Here is a 17,825-nt window from a genome sequence, read left to right as displayed (position 1 = left end):
AAAATTAAAAACTAATTATTCAGTCTACCTCAAGTTGACACATAATATCTTCGGGCTTGTGCACATAGATAAATATAATAAATGATGTAATAAATGTTGTATAATAAATAATGTAAATAAATGTTCTATACTAAATAATGTAAATAAATGTTCTATAATAAATAATGTAAATAAATGTTGTATGATGAATAAATAAATAAATTAAATATAGTTAACAACACATATAGAAATATCAACAAATCTAAATAACAATAACAAAACTTAACAAATTACATAACAAAACTTTAACCAGTTAACAATTTTTTTATAATAAATAATGTAAACTGTAACTCTCTATAATAAATAATGTAAATAAATGTTCTATAATAAATAATGTAAATAAATGTATAATAAATAAATATATTAATTAAATATAGTTAACAACACATATAGAAATATCAACAAATCTAAATAACAATAACAAAACTTAACAAAATATATAGCAAATCTTTAACCAGTTATCAATTTTTTTTAATTTTTTTTAAGAGTTTAAAGAAAAGAAACCAAAATAAAAGAGTTCTAACTTAATACTTTTGTCAACTGCATAATTTCCTCATCCAGCAAAAGCTTTTTAGGGTTTTTTTAAATATGTTTAAAGATTTAATTCTTTTAATTTTTTCGGGAATTAGATTAAAGATTTGTGGTCCAATAAATACAAAAAGATCTAAGTAAAATACTTTTTAAGACCTTTGGCTTTCTGAGTTAGTTGGATGATTTACTTCTTGTGTTATATTTATGGTGTACCTGTTCAGTTTGGTTGTGTCCACTTCTCGTATAAAATATTTGTAATACTTTAAACATATAGAGGTGCTGGACAGGCAATATCTGAAGCTGTACAAACAGTGGAAAAGAAGATTCTAGCTTTTTCTTACATAAAATTACTCTAATAAAATGGTTCTGTAAGGTTCTCACTTTTTTTACTAGATTTTTAAAAGTACCTCCCCAACAATGTATACCGTATTGGAGTCTTGAATTTATTAATGCGTAGTAAAGACTTCTAAGTAAATCTATGTCACACATATTTCTTAAATAGTAAAATTTTCTTATACTACTTCTTAACACTTTAATTAACTCTTCAATATGCTCTTTCCAAGATAACTTGTAATCAACTATAACTCCAAGATATTTAAAATAGTTTACTTTGTCAACTACTTCACAATTGCATTGTATATTTAGAGCACATTTCATAGAATGAAATCTTATTTCTCTTTCAAAATTAAGTTCTGTGGAGCCAAAATTCATGTATTTTGTTTTAGATACATTAACACTCATTTTATTGTCAATGCACCATTGTCTCACAGTTATTAAAGTGTTATTTACATTATTCCACAAGGTTTGTGTATTATTACTAGAAGAAAAGAAAGCTATATCATCAGCAAAAGCTGTTACTGCACCATCATATTGTTTTTCCAAAAGATCATTTATAAATATTAAGAACATTATTGCAGACAACACCGATCCCTGAGGAACCCCTTTTTTTATTGTTTCAGGTTTACTAATTTTGTCCATTACTTTCACAACTTGTGTTCTATCCATTAAAAACTGTGTGAACCATTGCAAAGCCAACCCTCTTATTCCAATCGTTTCCATTTTCAACAATAATAATTTGTGATTGACAAGATCGAACGCTTTACGAAAATCTATAAAAACTGCTGAACTTTTCTTATTATTATTAACACTACTATATATTTTTTCAAGAAATGAGGACAATGCATTCTCAGTGCTTTTTCCTTTCACAAAGCCAAACTGCTTATTACTGTATTACTGTATATATGCGTAGTAAAGACATCTAAGTAAATCTATGTCACACATATTTCTTAAATAGTAAAATAGAGCTCGTAAAACGCTACAAATACCTGGGAGTTGTTTTTGACTCTCGCTTAAAATGGTCTGAGCACGTTGATTATGTCCTTAACAAAATTAGAAAGTATATTTATGCATTTAGGAAACTAAGTGAAATTTTAGACGGAAACGAGATAAAATTAGCATATTATGCTTACGCCCAGTCACTTCTTTCCTTCGGTAACATCGTGTGGGGCGGTGCGTGTAAAACGCTTCTTGAACCTCTTTTCATTATGCATTAAAGGCAGGGTTGAGGAAAAATGTGCGTTATCCAACTGAGTCTCTCTTTCAGGAATCCTCCCTACTTTCACTACGACAGTTATATATAAAAAAATTACTAATTCGCATCTACAAAAATGCTAATACAATATTACCAGAAATTTTGCACTCTTACCAAACAAGATATTCAGAACATGTTGGTCTTCATGTAATTAGATTAGATAAATCCTTTTCAAAAACCAATTCTTACTATATTTCACATATTCTATTTATAAAAATATGTAACAAATTTCAGAATTTAAATTTATTTGAAACAGGTAATATTACAAAATTTTGTCTAATACGACAGTATTATCTCTTATCTCCTTCATCACACAACTACATTTCTACATTTTATGCCTTAAAACCTTATAACATAAACTTTTTAGTACTACTCTAGCCTACGCACAGGCTGCTTGCCCATGTAGGCTAATTTCCATTGTAGAATATATGTTAATATGTAATATATAGTTTACTTAAATTATATAAGTAATATTTATCCAACTACTGTACTTAAAATTAAATTGTTTTATTTTATCACCACTTAGTAAGTATAGTAAAAGGGTAATTTACTATTTATCAAATGTAAATAAATATAATATCTTGGTGTATATATTTTTGGAAATAAAAAATGTTTCTATTCTATTTTGATGCCAAGCATTTCAGAAATTGAATAACATCTTCTTTAGCTTCGTGAATCTCAAAGTTTACGCTATCCCAATCTTTCTTTCATAAATAGTGACCAAATGGAGCCAAATCTAGACTTTAATGCTGTGGGAAGTTGTGCTGAATTTCTCACCTGACAGTACCGAATATCGAGAGGTCCAACTTGGACAGTTCCTTGGCCAACACTGTGTGTTCTGAAGGGACTGGGTGTGAAGGAACTAAGATTGGGAGAGATAGTGTGTGCGCCTTTATTGTTTGATTTCACGTAACGTCTCATTGCTGCTTTAAGGTCCAACTTGGACAGTTCCTTGGCCAACACTGTGTGTTCTGAAGGGGCTGGGTGTGAAGGAACTAAGATTGGGAGAGATAGTGTGTGCGCCTTTATTGTTTGATTTCACGTAACGTCTCATTGCTGCTTTAAGGTCCAACTTGGACAGTTCCTTGGCCAACACTGTGTGTTCTGAAGGGGCTGGCTGTGAAGGAACTAAGATTGGGAGAGATAGTGTGTGCGCCTTTATTGTTTGATTTCACGTAACGTCTCATTGCTGCTTTAAGGTCCAACTTGGACAGTTCCTTGGCCAACACTGTGTGTTCTGAAGGGGCTAGCTGTGAAGGAACTAAGATTGGGAGAGATAGTGTGTGCGCCTTTATTGTTTGATTTCACGTAACGTCTCATTGCTGCTTTAAGGCTTATGAACCCTATTGTATAGTCATCCCTTTTATTAATAACTAACCTAGTTGTATTTAACAGGTACTGTGACAATTACCAAAAAGAAAAATATGTTCAATGTTAGATGTGCCCATGTAGAATATAAATAAATTAAACTAATATTAACATCTGTGCTGTTGTAGTTGCTTAGAACAATGTAATTATTTCTCAATGAGAAAGCAAATCCTTTGCTTCTAATTATCTATTGCAATGGTAGAGTCGAAGCAGTGAAGAACCGAGTCTGTCAGCACATACTGGACGAGGCAGAACAGTGTCTGGGAGAGGCCATGACCTACACGTTGTTTGAGTCTGTGAGAGAGAACCTGGCTGAAATAACGGCTAACCAGCCGGACACCATCGTGGACAACTCTACACCAGAGTTTATCACTGAGGTTAGTGGAATCTGGTACTGAACAGAGCAGATTGATGTAAAAACATGACTACATATAGAGAAAGACTAACAGATCGACTGACCATCTGAACACTTGATGATGTTCTTGTCTGTAAGATATAACCTGACCAAATTGTTACCTGATCCTACTGAGTCTATCATTAACTGTACACCTAACTGCACAACTGAAGTAAGTGACATCATGTGTGCAAACTGGTCCGTAAATCAATATCTCCGGTGAACAAATTTTCACACTGTTAAGCCTTTGAGTGTCAACGTCTTTTACAGGTTAGATTTTCCCCTAAAAATTCCACCATCCACTTTGTGTTGTCATTTTTTATAGTCAAATAGGTTTTTAAAGGTATAAATTATGTATTATACTTTGGATTAACTATTATTTTAACACATTGAACCCTAAGTGTATAACATCGAATTTACTCACTGTACTGGCCGTTTTTTGTGATTAAAAGTTTTTTTTTATTACAAAGAGATTGTTTTGACTTAACATATTATATATCAAATTAAACTGGAGAATACACAATTTTAGAAAATGTGCCCTTTTATGATAAAATAATTATTTGAACAAAATTACGGAAAAAAATTAAATTTGAAAAATTGTAACTTTGTATAAACCCCCTAATGTTGTATAAACTTTTTTAACCACCTAATGTTCTATAAATGTGTTTATGATGTAAAATTAACATAAAAGAAACAAAGTATTCATGTTAGTACTAATGGAAGGCCTATCATAATCATACTCAGCATCATTCACGTCTTGATCATTAGGCCTAACCTCAAAATCTGGATCAGGATCATAGTCGTTGAGAAACTCACCCTACGATCCAGAATCATAAATTTGACCCATGATTCTTTCAAACTGAATCGCAGATGATCTTTTATTTTCATTTAAAATACGAACATTCTCCTCCAAATCATGCTCAGAATCTGACATCATATCACGTATAATGTGCATCGTTATTTTGTCTAAATGATTACTCATTTTCACAATGATCAAGAAAAATAAAACTTGTATCACCAAGAAACCAATCAAAATAAACTAAACCATCACTAAACCAACATTTATCACTTTATTCAGTAACAGTGGAACTTTGTTTATAAATAACAATGCTCGCATCACTGCGTCGTCAGTCCGTTACGTAACTAAGCAGTTGTGCAATAGTTGAAAATACTATTTTTACAGCTGCACAACTGTTACTTTTCATAAAAAGACGTATAGATATAAACAATATAACATAGGAAATAGTTTGAAACAACTAAACCCGATTTTTTTACCGAAAACCTAAACGTATTGAATTAAGTACCGGGACCCTGAGTCGGGCTCCGTATACAGCGGTGTGCGTGCTAGCCCGACCTATTTTTTTTTTTTTTTTTTTTTTTTCCTTCTGAGGGAAGAGGACACTTTGTCCCCGCACTTAGTCCTAAAAGGACCTTTGCGCCTCCCTTACTTTTATTTGTGCCCTCAAAAACCGAGGCTTTTGCAAAAACCAATCAGATTTAAGGGCTCCTGTTCTCTGATGTCCTTGGGGCTGAGGAGATATGCTCCCAAGTATCTTTTCCTAGTCTCTACGATGGCAGGACAATCCAACCAAATGTGCTCTGCTGACTCCTCCTCCTTTCCACAGAGTCTACATTCACTGCTCCGACTAAGGCCTACCTTCAAAAGGTGCTTTCTCAGAGGGCCATGTCCTGTCAACATTCCTAATATCATTCTTATATCCTCCTTATTCTGGTCTAGGAGAGCTGTCCACCCTTTTGCATAAGGAGAGATAAACATTTTGGATATTCTTAAACCCGAGGCTCTGCTCCAATTCTTGTATCTTGTCCTCTTTTCCCAATCTTTAACCAGAGCTTTAATGCTGGAGAAGGATATTCCACAACCTGGCTCAGGCCCCACCAATATGGATTCTGCTCCCTTTTTGGCGAGGATGTCCGCTTTTTCGTTTCCATGAATTCCTTCATGACCCGGCACCCATCCGAGTGTTACTCTGTTATTTGTTGCTAGCTCTGCTAGGGCCTTCCTGCATTCCCAGACCACTTTCGAATCAATCGAACAGGTATCCAGTGCCTTCAGTGCAGCCTGACTATCAGAGAGTATAAGGTATGATAATCCTTTTGTCCCCAACTGTGTGAGTCTTCTAGAACATGAATCTATTGCCATGACCTCCGCCTGAAAAACTGAGGCATGTCTTCCTAGGGGCACAGCCATGTCAACTCCAGGTCCATGTATTCCATATCCTGCCCTTGAGTCTAGGAGTGAACCATCGGTGTAAAACTTCAGGACTCCTTTTTTAGGGTAGGCCTCCCTTTTAATCCATTCCTCCCTACTTCCGATAGAGACCGTGTATGGTTTTTTCAAAGGAGTATTTCTTAACCATAGTATCAGATACTTTGGTTAGCATTTCAGCCTCAGGGAAATTTTCCAATATCTTCATGTGGCCTTCTAGGGAGGTAGCATTTATTACCTTTGTTCCTAGAAGCTTCATTGCGCTCATCGCAGCTGTTCTCATCACTTCCTGGCCAAGAGGAGTATAACCCAGAACCGCTTCCATTGCTAGTGTTGGGCAGGAGCTCATTGCTCCCGTGATGCTTAAGCAAGCTAACCTCTGAAGACTCTGTAGCCTTTTTGCAGCTGTTGTTTGTTCGACCTTCGGCCACCACACTAAAGCAGCATATGTGACCATTGGTTTTACTATGGTTTCGTAAATCCAATATATCATTTTGGGTTTAAGTCCCCATTTAAATCCAAAGAGTCTCTTACAGGCCCCAAGGGCCATTATTGCTTTGGATGTCTTGTTTCTAATATGGGAGTTCCAAGTGAGCTTCTCATCCAGGATTAAACCCAGATACTTCACTTCTTTTGTTTGGTTAATGCTGATTCCCTCCAGGACCGGTTTAGCTAGCTGGAATTTCCTTTTCCTGGTAAAGGTAATCATATTAGTTTTTGATGGGTTGATCCGCAGACCTTCCCCATGACGCCAGTTGCTTATGAAGTTCAGTTCTGTTTGTATTAGGCGTTCCAGCCTGCCAATGTTTTTCCCTTTAATCATAAGCACTAGGTCATCCGCATAACATAGTAGCCTTATCCCCCTCTTCTCTGCTTTTCTTAGGAGATCATCCACTACCATCGCCCACAGGAGAGGAGATAAGACTCCCCCCTGGGGGCAGCCTCTTTGGGCCGTGATCGCAGCCGATTCATCCCCGTACTTGGCTTTCACCTGTCTGCTTTTTAGGAGGGCTACTATCCATTTGACTACGTCTGGGGAAACTCCAAAACGTTCCATCGCAGTCCTCATGGATTGATATGCTACTCGGTCGAAAGCTCCTTCAATGTCCATGAAGACGCTGACTAGGGCTTCCTTTTTTTCGAAGGTATTCTCCACCTCTCTCACTAAACTGTGGAGAGCAGTGGTGGTTGATTTTCCTTCTATGTATGCGTGTTGTGTGGGACTAAGTGGGTGTTCCAGTAATATTACGTCCCTTATGTGTCTATTTATTATTTTTTTCCATAGTTTTCACCATGAAGGAGGTTAGGCTTATGGGTCTGTACGAACTGGGTTTTGTTGGATCCCTGTCATTTTTTCGCAAGAACACCACTAGTGCTATCCTCCAGTTCTTTGGTATATATCCTAGGGCGAAACTGCTTCTAAATAAAATGCTAAGGGTATTTAATAGAATGTCCAGCCCCTCTTGAAGAAGGGCTGGAAAAACTCCATCCGCCCCAGGAGATTTAAATGGCTTGAATGATCTTATCGCCCATTTAATTCTTTCGTGTGTGAATAGTCTGTTAGACACCTGTCTGGCTTTTGCCACCTCCCGACTGGATCCCCCCCCATATAGAGAATAAGTATCCTCATTACGAGTTAGCTGACCCCCCGGGAAGTGTGTCTCCAGAAGTAGTTCTAAGGTCTCCTTCCTGTTCATTGTTAGGTCACCATTGTCCTTTACTAGAGTCCCCATACGATTTGTATGCTCCGTTTGGAGAGTTTTTTGAAGCCTGGATGCCTCCGGAAGACTGTTAATATTTTTGCAGAAATTCCTCCAGGTTCTTCTTTTATTTGTTCTAAGTTCTTTCTTATATTCATTTTGGGCCTGTAGATAAGGGAGCCAATCGTCTGTCCTTTTTGCCCATTTTAATAATTTCCTCGTTTTGTTTCTTAATGTTTCCAACCTCCCAGTCCACCACGGCACATCCCTCTTCAACCGGTTTTGCCTGGGAGGACAGTTTTTCTTGTAGGCCTTTATTATAGCTTGCTCTACTATTTGTGCAGACCTTTCTAATTCAAATTCATTTTTCCGAAAGGGTCCTATTTCTTCCAACTCTTCTGCCAGGGACTCTCTGTAACCTCTCCAGTTGGTCGATTTAGGAACCCTGTGGGTCACGTATCTTTCCCCTATCTCCTCTATGTCGAACCTAATTGGACAGTGGTCCGATAGTGAGGCCTCCTTGGAGACGTGCCACCTTACTATATTTATGTTTTTGAGTCCTGTAGATAGGGTTATGTCCAGGACTTCTTTCCTATTTCTAGTTATAAAGGTTGGGCTTGACCCTCTATTCTCTAACACTAGATCATTACTGAACATAAACTGTAGAAGTTCCTCACCTCTCTTGTTTGTGTTCGTACTTCCCCAATACGTATGGTGAGCATTGCAGTCGCAGCTGAGAATGAGGGCCGAGCCTCTGTCTCTGCAGCTCTGCAATAGTCTTTCTAATTCTTTCGGTGGGCAGCTTGTTGACGGGTTGGGGAAGTAGGCTGAGGCTATAGTAACCTCTCTGTCCCCTTGCAGTGAAGCCACCTTCACTGTAGCCGCCACCAGATCTCTTGTTATTGAACAAGTTCGTGGGTTTTCAATTGTTCGATCATAAATGAGATTACCTACCTGAGTTGTCAGTCCTCTGATGCAACCTCTATTGATCCAAGGCTCCTGGATTAGGGCGATATCCAGGCCTGTTGAGATAAACCTTCTTCCCAAGATGTCAGTTGCGCCCTTTGCATGGTGTAGGTTTATCTGTATTAGGCGCATACTTACGCCTTTTTCCCACCTCCCCCAGGTGGTCCATCCCCGTCTCTTCTTCTGGATTGCTTGGAGACTTTATCCCCTTTTCTTCCTCGAGCCGAGACGGATGGTCCTTTGAGCAAAGGTCCCTTCTTCAAGAAGAGAGAACAGGTGGGTCTTTCTTCTTCGACCGCTGCACTGGCTTGTGGAGTAGACCTTTTAGGTAAGGTATGTACAGATTGCTCTGACACCTTCGTGGCCTCCTCCACTTCCATCTCTTCAGCGGTCCTTTTTTCTGTGGTGACCGTCTCAGATTTCTCTGTAGTCCCCTCTTCCCTTGTGGGTTGTTCTATGTTTCCTTGATGTTTCTTCTTCAGTCTAAGCTGAACTTTCCCAAACTTGTAGCCGATCCATGGACCTTCCTTCTCAAGTTTGTTCGCTGTAGCGCAGTCGACTGCCAGGGTGAGTAGGACAGACTTCCCCTCGTCGCTTCTCCGCAGAACATTCCATTCTCCGACAGATAGCTCTTTGTTTTGTCCTTTTAAGAGCTTCATTATCTTTTCGGTTGTATCAAGTATACTGTCAGGAAGATAGACAGTCGCAATTCTGGCACGAGGGATTTCTTCCTCTGGTACTATCCTTAGACTGGCCTCTTCCCAAGGCTTTAGGGAGTCTTGCTTTCCTTTAAGCCATTCTGCTGTTTCAGTGTTTTCGCAGGTGAAGATTAGAACCCCTTGTCTCCTGTTGATACCGTAGAATCTTGGAGAGTAGGGACCCTCCTGTTCTTCCACGATAGCTTCCAGGATAAAGCTCTGGATCTTCTCCATCTGTTCAGTTGTGAGTAGGGTCTCGGGAAAGTTGGAGTGCAAGACCCCTACCCTTATACCAGCTACCGCTTGTTTGTAGGAAGGTTTCTGGGGTTGTCCAGATTGCTCCTTGTGTTCCCCTTGATTTCCTTCGTTCTTTGTTTTCTTCCTCTGATGGGCCTCCGGAGTGGATCCATCAGAGTGAGGTCTTTTCGGTTTCTTTCCCTCTTTTTGTTTGTTCAATTTTTTATTTCTTTCTTCTGGAATTGGTTTTAAGGCCAATTCCCTGGCTTCTTCTTGGGAATACCCTCTTTTTCGGAACCAGACCATGCGTTTCCTGGCGGCTCCACATAACTTAGGCAGTGCTGGGAGCTGTCTCTCGACTTTTGCTCCCTCTTCCTTCTGGTGATCGCCCTCCAGTATCGCATCTTCTTCATTGGTTTCGACTCTAACCGAGTCGGAGGCTATTGGACTTCTACTAGGAAGTCCACCTGTTTTTTGGGTTTGATCAGGATTGCTAGGGTCAGAGCCCATCATCAATCCCTCTGTGTTTCGTGAATTTTCATTCACTTTTTGAGTGCTACAAGAGCTCTCTGGTTTTGTTTGTTTTTCTTTAATTTCTGTACTCATTGTGTTCCCACGAGTAGCGGAGATCTAAAGGTCACCCCAAGCATTGTCCCGCTCTACTTGGGGAAGGCTAGGTTTAAACTGGAGGTCGCCAGGTATCCAGAGTTCGCATATTAACGACCAAGCTCTCCCTTGATCACGCAGCCCTCGGCATATGCTGTTCCACCTTGGCTTGGATTAACAGAAGGAAAATTAGAATTAGAATAGTTTAAGATAGATTGTTGGGAAGATTACCCGACAGGTGAGAGTAGTGGGAAAAGAAAGTTAAAAATTGGGATAGTTCAACAGAAAGCCCGCCAGATCAGCTCAGCCTGATCGGAATTATCAAAGAAGACAAGATTTGGATCAGGCAGTTCCCAGGTGCACGCGCACGAAAAGTACAGCACTTAAGAAGAGAGAAGGTGGCTGTGCGTGTGCTTCGTGGACGCTCTGGCTTGGCACATGTGTTGGGGTATGAAGACCCTGCCACTTCGCACCCAGCCCGACCTATACTTGGGCTCTGTATTCAGTGTGTTAACACATTCACTGCGATGACAAAATTACTGGCGACAGAAAATGCGGGAATTTTTTTGTCTTTTACTTACCCAAAACAGAGTCAGGATAGCCGAAAGGGTTGTCCAAGGTATCCCGGAAGCTTCGTTGGCCGAAACGGGTGACGTCATGTCTGTGCTGAGTCTGCTCGTCATCCGCACCGGGTGCTGGTCCCCATGTTGTATGTGCTCGCAGCGCACTAGGTTTTGGCACAAACACTCACGAATTACATGTATATAGTACATGAATGACACATAGATAGTACATCAATTACACGTATATATTACGTATTAGTTTGAAAAACAAACAACATCAAAAACAGTTAACACTCCCCCCTCCCCAAGTAAAAATTAGAAAAAAAACTGTATACATCCCCACCCACCGCCAAAGACTAAAAACTTCTTATTTGTTCTCATGATACCTATCAAAGCAACTGAGTTCACAGAGACCTGGTTCGTCAGGGCACACTGCACAATAGTAGCCTACACTGTTTCCTTACGCTTGCCTTCTTGGTAGCAAACGCGGCACCTCCGTGTAACTGACTTGCCATTTCCTTTGCGCTTCGTTAGTTTGGAGAGACGATGCATGCTGTTGCGCGTCTGTGTGATGAGCAGTGGGGCTTCCTTTGGATAGATAGGTTATGACAAGGTTAATGGAACACAGTATAATAAGGAGAGATTACAACTAGGATGCTTCATTTCAACCAATCTTCCACCAAACAAGCAAATAAAAAAAAGATCAAATGATGTTTACAATCAGCTGTCTATGCATAGCCCATTGGGTCCGGTACACACACAGTGACTTCAGTCGTAAGCACATCTGACTTTCCTGTCACATAGGTATTTGACATAATAGCATTACAATGCAATGGTAGTACGTGACAGCAGATGTTTCAATATGGGATTTCAAGAATAATGTCTACTTTCCTGTGTACTTGCATTTGAGAAGATTTCACCAGAAGTGGTGCTTCTCCTTCTCCAGTTGAGGAGAAAACAACGTAAAAGATCTGTGTACATTCATTCTTTTAGGTAGATTTTGTATACCTCATCTGCCTATTACTACTACTGTTGTCATAGTATCACTTTTTTTACAATCCTCAAAATTTCTACATAACTTTTTTAAACATAAATCCCAGAGCCTAAAAACACCCTCTCTCTTTTCAAAGTTTAAAGAAAATTTAAAGAATACTATCGTCACTTAAGGTTTAAATCATAAAATTTCTTTGTAAACACATATAACCTTTACACATATAAAACCTTTTGGCACTTGACAATTGAGTGTTGACGTGATTCAATGATCCCGAGTTTCTGGAACTGGTACATTTGTGAATAGATTTTCTTTTTTTAATGTGTGAGTATTGAGCTAAGTATGTCCTTAAAACTACGGTTTTTCAAAGAAAACACATACAGGAGAATATTTAAACTATCAATCAATCCATATAATATCTTTTGAAGAAGGAGTGGCCCACTCATTACTGATAGAGTAAAGAGCTTATGCTCTGATAAAGATGGATTAAAAGAGGAATTTAAGGAATTTGAATTGGATCTTAGATGCAGTGTAATCTCAATTGATTATAAACAAATGCAAAGGAAAGAGAAGAATTATTCCTGAGTCAGTAAATCAGAATAGAGATAAATATGCGTTTATGTCAATCTCTTAAGTGGTGGAATTATTGTACAAAATTAGAACATTAGATAGAAAGTACATTTGAACTGCATTTAAAACACACAACAGACTTAGACAGTCTGTTGTGTCTCAGACAAAGACCAATAAACGTAAGGTTAAAAGAGCACGAAGAGAGTACGAGAAAAGGGCTACCATAAAAGTAAAAAAATTGCTAATCATTGTTTGTCTGTTGACTATTGTATGAATCGAGATGAAGCCAACATTATACATTGGGGCCTCATTTCTTTAAAAGGAAATTAGCTGAGGCTTCATACATTAAATTAGCAGACCAACCGATAAGTTGAAATTAGGCCGCTTTGGTTGCCAATTCAGAAAAATTGACTAATAGGGAAACCTAAAGTACCAAGCAGATGACAGATTTGTAACTAAACAATGTAGAGTCACAGTATGGTTTTGAGAAGTTCATCTACAATGAACCACTAATAAAAAAGGCCTATGCATGCATCCTCCTTTTTTGCTGCCATCTTGTTTCTCAAGTGAGGCTATTTCCATTCTCTGTGATTGGTCTGAATGCAGACTTATTGTGCCCTGTATCCTGTAATTTAATTTTAATAATTAGTGTTTTTTTTTTAGTGTATGAACGTTTTAGAGTTAGTGTGCATGGAGTTGACACACAACATGATTGTTGTGGTTTCTGATGTATGCATGTCACAACGCTCTGGTATGATTTGTTTATTTTAACCTAGATTGTAGATGAATGATAGGTTATTTATTCACCTGAGGAAGAGTTTTTAGATTTCAGATAGTGAAACGTAATGTTACTGCTGATTTTTTGTACGATTGAACGATAGCAAATGTCCGGAAAAAATCTCAACTAAGTTTGTTGATCAATTTAGTAAGCAATTTTATTTCAATATGGTGTCTGTTAAAACTGTTTGTAATGACAGTTTTTCATGTATCAGATGGTTTAAAGATATTGATTCCATGTAAATCTCATAAGAAATAAATTAAATAATATTTCAGATATCACAAAATCTACCTGTTTCTTCCACCTTGGAAGGCCTATTTTACCAGACATTTTTTTAAAAGGGGATGTTTAGTGCTGCTTCTGGAGTACTGCTACATTTTTATAAATGTGTGCGCTCTACTGTGGAAGTTGTCAGGCCTATACTCAGACCGGTTTTTTTGGACAATTTTACTGGGCCAGGCCTCACCACTGTCTGCTTCAAGAGACAGATGGCAGGACATGATGGGGACTGGCCGAATATCTTTTCTAGGGCCTGCCAAAGCTGAGTACGGCCCTGGCTCTTGCTAACATGTTATGAGAAATATTATTGGTACTATTTGTAACTTGCTTATATTTACAGGGAAGATAAAATTATGAATATGCAAGACAAATTGGGAATATGCAACATATGAAGTATATTTATTACTGGATAGAAAATGTATAGTACAATTTCTGTTGGTCCAAAAATAACTTAAAACATCATTGATTGATTTTTTTAAATCTCACCAAATATGGTTTGTGTTGCCATTGTTCCAAATAATTAATATACTGTATACTTAATGGCCTATGTGGAGAAATGTGCATTTCCAAGTGTCTCTATATCCTAATTGAGATTAGGTACGTAAGTTTTTTCCCATAACACCTCACAATAGCATCATCAATTATTATCAATATTTGCCGCATTGAAAATGTTAATTTAATTAAAAGTGATCACATGAACTAACAGTTCTCTTGGTACTTTGGGATTATACCGACCTCACCAGTATGAGGAACACAAAAATATAAATTTATAGAAACAAACATTATAGAACGAAAAAAAAACTTTTAATTACAAACTTACAACGATTATCAATTGTTAATGGGTTTCCTGTGACGCCCAGAATGCAGCAATATCAAGGATTAGTGAGTGTAGTGGATTTCCGCATTCAGCTGCAACTGCCGACCGCCAAGCATATTTTAGATTTAGGCAACTAGTCATGATCTTGTAAAAAACTAATGGCCCCTTCTTCGTTCCTGGGTAAATCCCAAATTCTCATAGTGTCACCCATAACTAATCTATTACACACACAGTAAAACACGGAAGTACAACAAAGCGACGTACTCGACAGACAATGCGGCACGAAAGTACAACAATGCGGCGCACCAGCTGAAAGGGCGATGAGACTCTGCAGTCACGTTATCTACTAGACTGCTCGACATTGACCTCTGTCTGAGGATGGGGAGGGGTTTGCGATAAGACAATTCCTGTTTTATATTGACGAAATATTGTTCTACGCTAATATAGTAATCAGTAGAAGCAAAATGCCAAATAACGGTTCATGTCTGGGTGTGGTCGGTATAATCCCAAAGTACCGTTCTCTTATTAAAGAATTTAATTATGCATTTTTTTGTGAACATGTGGTTAAAATCATGAGGAAAACATACAGTGACATTTTTTTTATATATAATTTTATGGCCTACATTGGACCACTTTAGTCACTTTGACAGTGACATAATATAGAGTAATGAAAACTTTCATCTAGTTTTAGTTGTTAGGCTTATGTGGCTGATGTTATAACAAACATCAAAGTCTTGCAGTTCACACCATGTTGAAACATTGCGTGTGCAATTAACTTCTTGAAATATTTTGGCCTACCTGTGGAGAGCCATTGTAAATTGAAAAGTAAGGCTAAAAAAGAGCCTTTCCTTAAAAAAGCAAAGATCTTTAGACAACAGATGTTAAACTGAAACAATTACAGTTAAACATCTGTACACTAAAGGTGGCTGTCCAAAACAGAGCTGAAATATTCCAAGAAATTAATTGTGTAAAAAATGTTTCAGTGTGGTGTGAACCGGAAGACTTTGATGTTATTTACTTTCTGGTAGTGTCTAAATGGTGAATTATAATGTTTAGTATAAGGGAAAAATTGTTCATGTCTTGGTTCCATACACATTGACCTATCTCATTGGCTTATAGATTCGTTCCTAATGCCATGTTAAACAATATAATTGAAAACTAAGCAGTTAGCATATATTATGTACATGTAAAACATACTTTCACCTACAAAAATACACTGGAATAAGTAAATTATGTTTGTCAGGAACAAGAAGAAATAGTGACCAAGAAGCAGGTGGTGAAGAAGGAACATCTGAGCAAGTCACAGAAACGGAAGCAATGGGACCGAGTGGATGGGAAGGGTGAGCGGCCGAGGGGATGGGACTGGGTGGACATCGTCAAGCATCTTTCACAAACTGGGCCCAAAGAGGAATCATCACTTCCAGTCTCATAGCCTTACTTCGTTTATACATATTAATTGGTACTGTCATCGAATTTCTATATCATCCAAAATTGAACATATTTTTTATATAACTATTATCGACTGACTTAGGTTAACAATATTGTTGTGCTAAATTTTTCAATAATTTTAAGACACTTTTTCTAAAGATGGGTTTTGTTTACTGTAAATTAAAGTATTTAAAAATGTAAAATATTATGGTATTGTTTTGTTTTTATGTTTTTGTTAGTCATGGCGGATAAAAATTTAGATAGTAGCTTTTGCTAATTACTGTGTTAATTTATTTTAAAATTGATTTATAGCAATTGATAAATCTATTACTCATACATAAAGAAACATGTCCATAGAATTGTATATCTAATATGTAGATGCTTAATTTTAAATGAGTGAGAGTTTTTGTAGCTTAAATAATTTTATCTTGTTTGGTTGTTATATTTTGTGCTTAGTAATGATGGAACAGAATGAAGTTATATATATTAATTGAAACATAATAATTATTACTGAAGCAAATATCAAATATTTTGCTGTCTCGTGATAAGCTATTATTTGAGAAAAGTGAAAGTGACTAAAAATCCATAATCTAGCAAAAGATAGTCACTGAAAAATTGTATTTTGAAAATTAAAAATTTTGAAAACTAATCTATTGAAATATATTATTGTTGAATATTTATTCACATGTACCATATTAATTTAATATAAATTGGTTCTGTATATCTGTTTACCTATAAAATATGGTCAGCTGCAAAACAAAAATGTTCTTTCCTTAAAACTGTTTATATTAAATCCATTTTGTAATATTTGCCCATGCATAATTTTAATATCAAGAAAGCTATATTGAGTTATTAGTTGCTAGAACAATTGATTTAATTCAAACGTTTTCATTAATTAAATACAAATAATCAATTGATATTCTTTCTAAGCAATATGGGCTTCCACTTGTTCTTGTTTTTATTAAAAACCTAGTCTAGTTTTTTTATAGACATTTTGCTATGGAGGAAAACTAAATTTACTCGTATCAAAGCATGTTCTATGCATTGTACATTTATTGTAAATGAAGATATATGTAGTAAATAACTGTATTATAAAAATCGCTGTTTTTTATTTTCCTTATCATGAATTCTTTATCATTGTTGTAAGAAGTGATATCAAAGTGTGTACTTTTACTAAGTCTACACATTTGTTTGCTTATTAACGTGTTTAGTGCTGGATACTTCCCGCGCTGCATTGAAAAATGCTTTAATATCTTCCACTGAATCTTAAGTTAAGTGTAAATAGTTGATGTATTAAAATACATGCACGCATGTGCGCGGACACTCAGTGAGATCCTAGTAACCAGGTACGAAGGTGCGGTCCACTAGAAGGAGTGGTTATGTAACAGAAATTTTTAACACTTTTATTCAGTTATGTACTCAGAACCAGTAGATCAACTCGATATTTCGATATATTGATTTTTTAATCATATGTTATTTGCGATATAATTGAAGTCTGGTATTTAAGAGACAGGAATGGCTATACACTTAGTTGGTCGAACTCCATATAGTGGTGTTGGGGTGGGTTGGTTACACACATAGTTTATTACAATCATACAGAGATCTGGCGGTGCCAGGTTGCCAGATTGCGTATCGTGGTGTTGCCATCGCTCCTTGCCTGTCCAAAGCTGTGAATTATCTTGGGAGGTGATGCATCTGTTCTGTCGTGATACACACTTATTAACGATATGCGGTTCAACTGAGATCAGTATTACTTTCATTGTCAAGCATATGAACTATTACCACAAAGAAAATTGCTGATATTTTTTAAATACATTATAGTACAAAGGTTTGATAAAATAAAAACGTTATACGAGGGGTGTTCAATAAAGACTGACAGTAGCATACATGTAAACAAGCAAAGTACAATAATTCGTTTTTATCAAGTTGGTATGAAACATTGAAATATTAGCAACAACCAAATCAGCTGGTAAAATTATTGCATATTTATTGTTGTCATGGTAATCGATTAATAAACAGTTGCAAATTTTTGCCTCTAAAGT

At 37.0% G+C, this 17,825-nt stretch overlaps 1 protein-coding gene across 1 annotated transcript in view; it reads left to right on the top strand.

The window, feature by feature from the left end:
* Nucleotides 1-16,881, top strand: part of LOC124367613 (RWD domain-containing protein 4-like) — a 37,510-nt gene extending 20,629 nt beyond the window's left edge. Inside the window, exons 4-5 of the mRNA XM_046824574.1 lie at nucleotides 3,732-3,906; nucleotides 15,599-16,881. Coding sequence (XP_046680530.1) covers nucleotides 3,732-3,906; nucleotides 15,599-15,787 — 364 coding nt within the window. The 3' untranslated portion in view covers nucleotides 15,788-16,881. The remainder of the gene's footprint in view (nucleotides 1-3,731; nucleotides 3,907-15,598) is intronic.
* The last annotated feature ends 944 nt before the right edge of the window (nucleotides 16,882-17,825 follow it).

The sequence above is a fragment of the Homalodisca vitripennis genome, chromosome 8 (genome assembly GCF_021130785.1).
Source record: "Homalodisca vitripennis isolate AUS2020 chromosome 8, UT_GWSS_2.1, whole genome shotgun sequence".
In the NCBI taxonomy this organism is placed as follows: domain Eukaryota; kingdom Metazoa; phylum Arthropoda; class Insecta; order Hemiptera; family Cicadellidae; genus Homalodisca; species Homalodisca vitripennis.
This window is presented reverse-complemented; position numbering and strand designations above follow the sequence as displayed.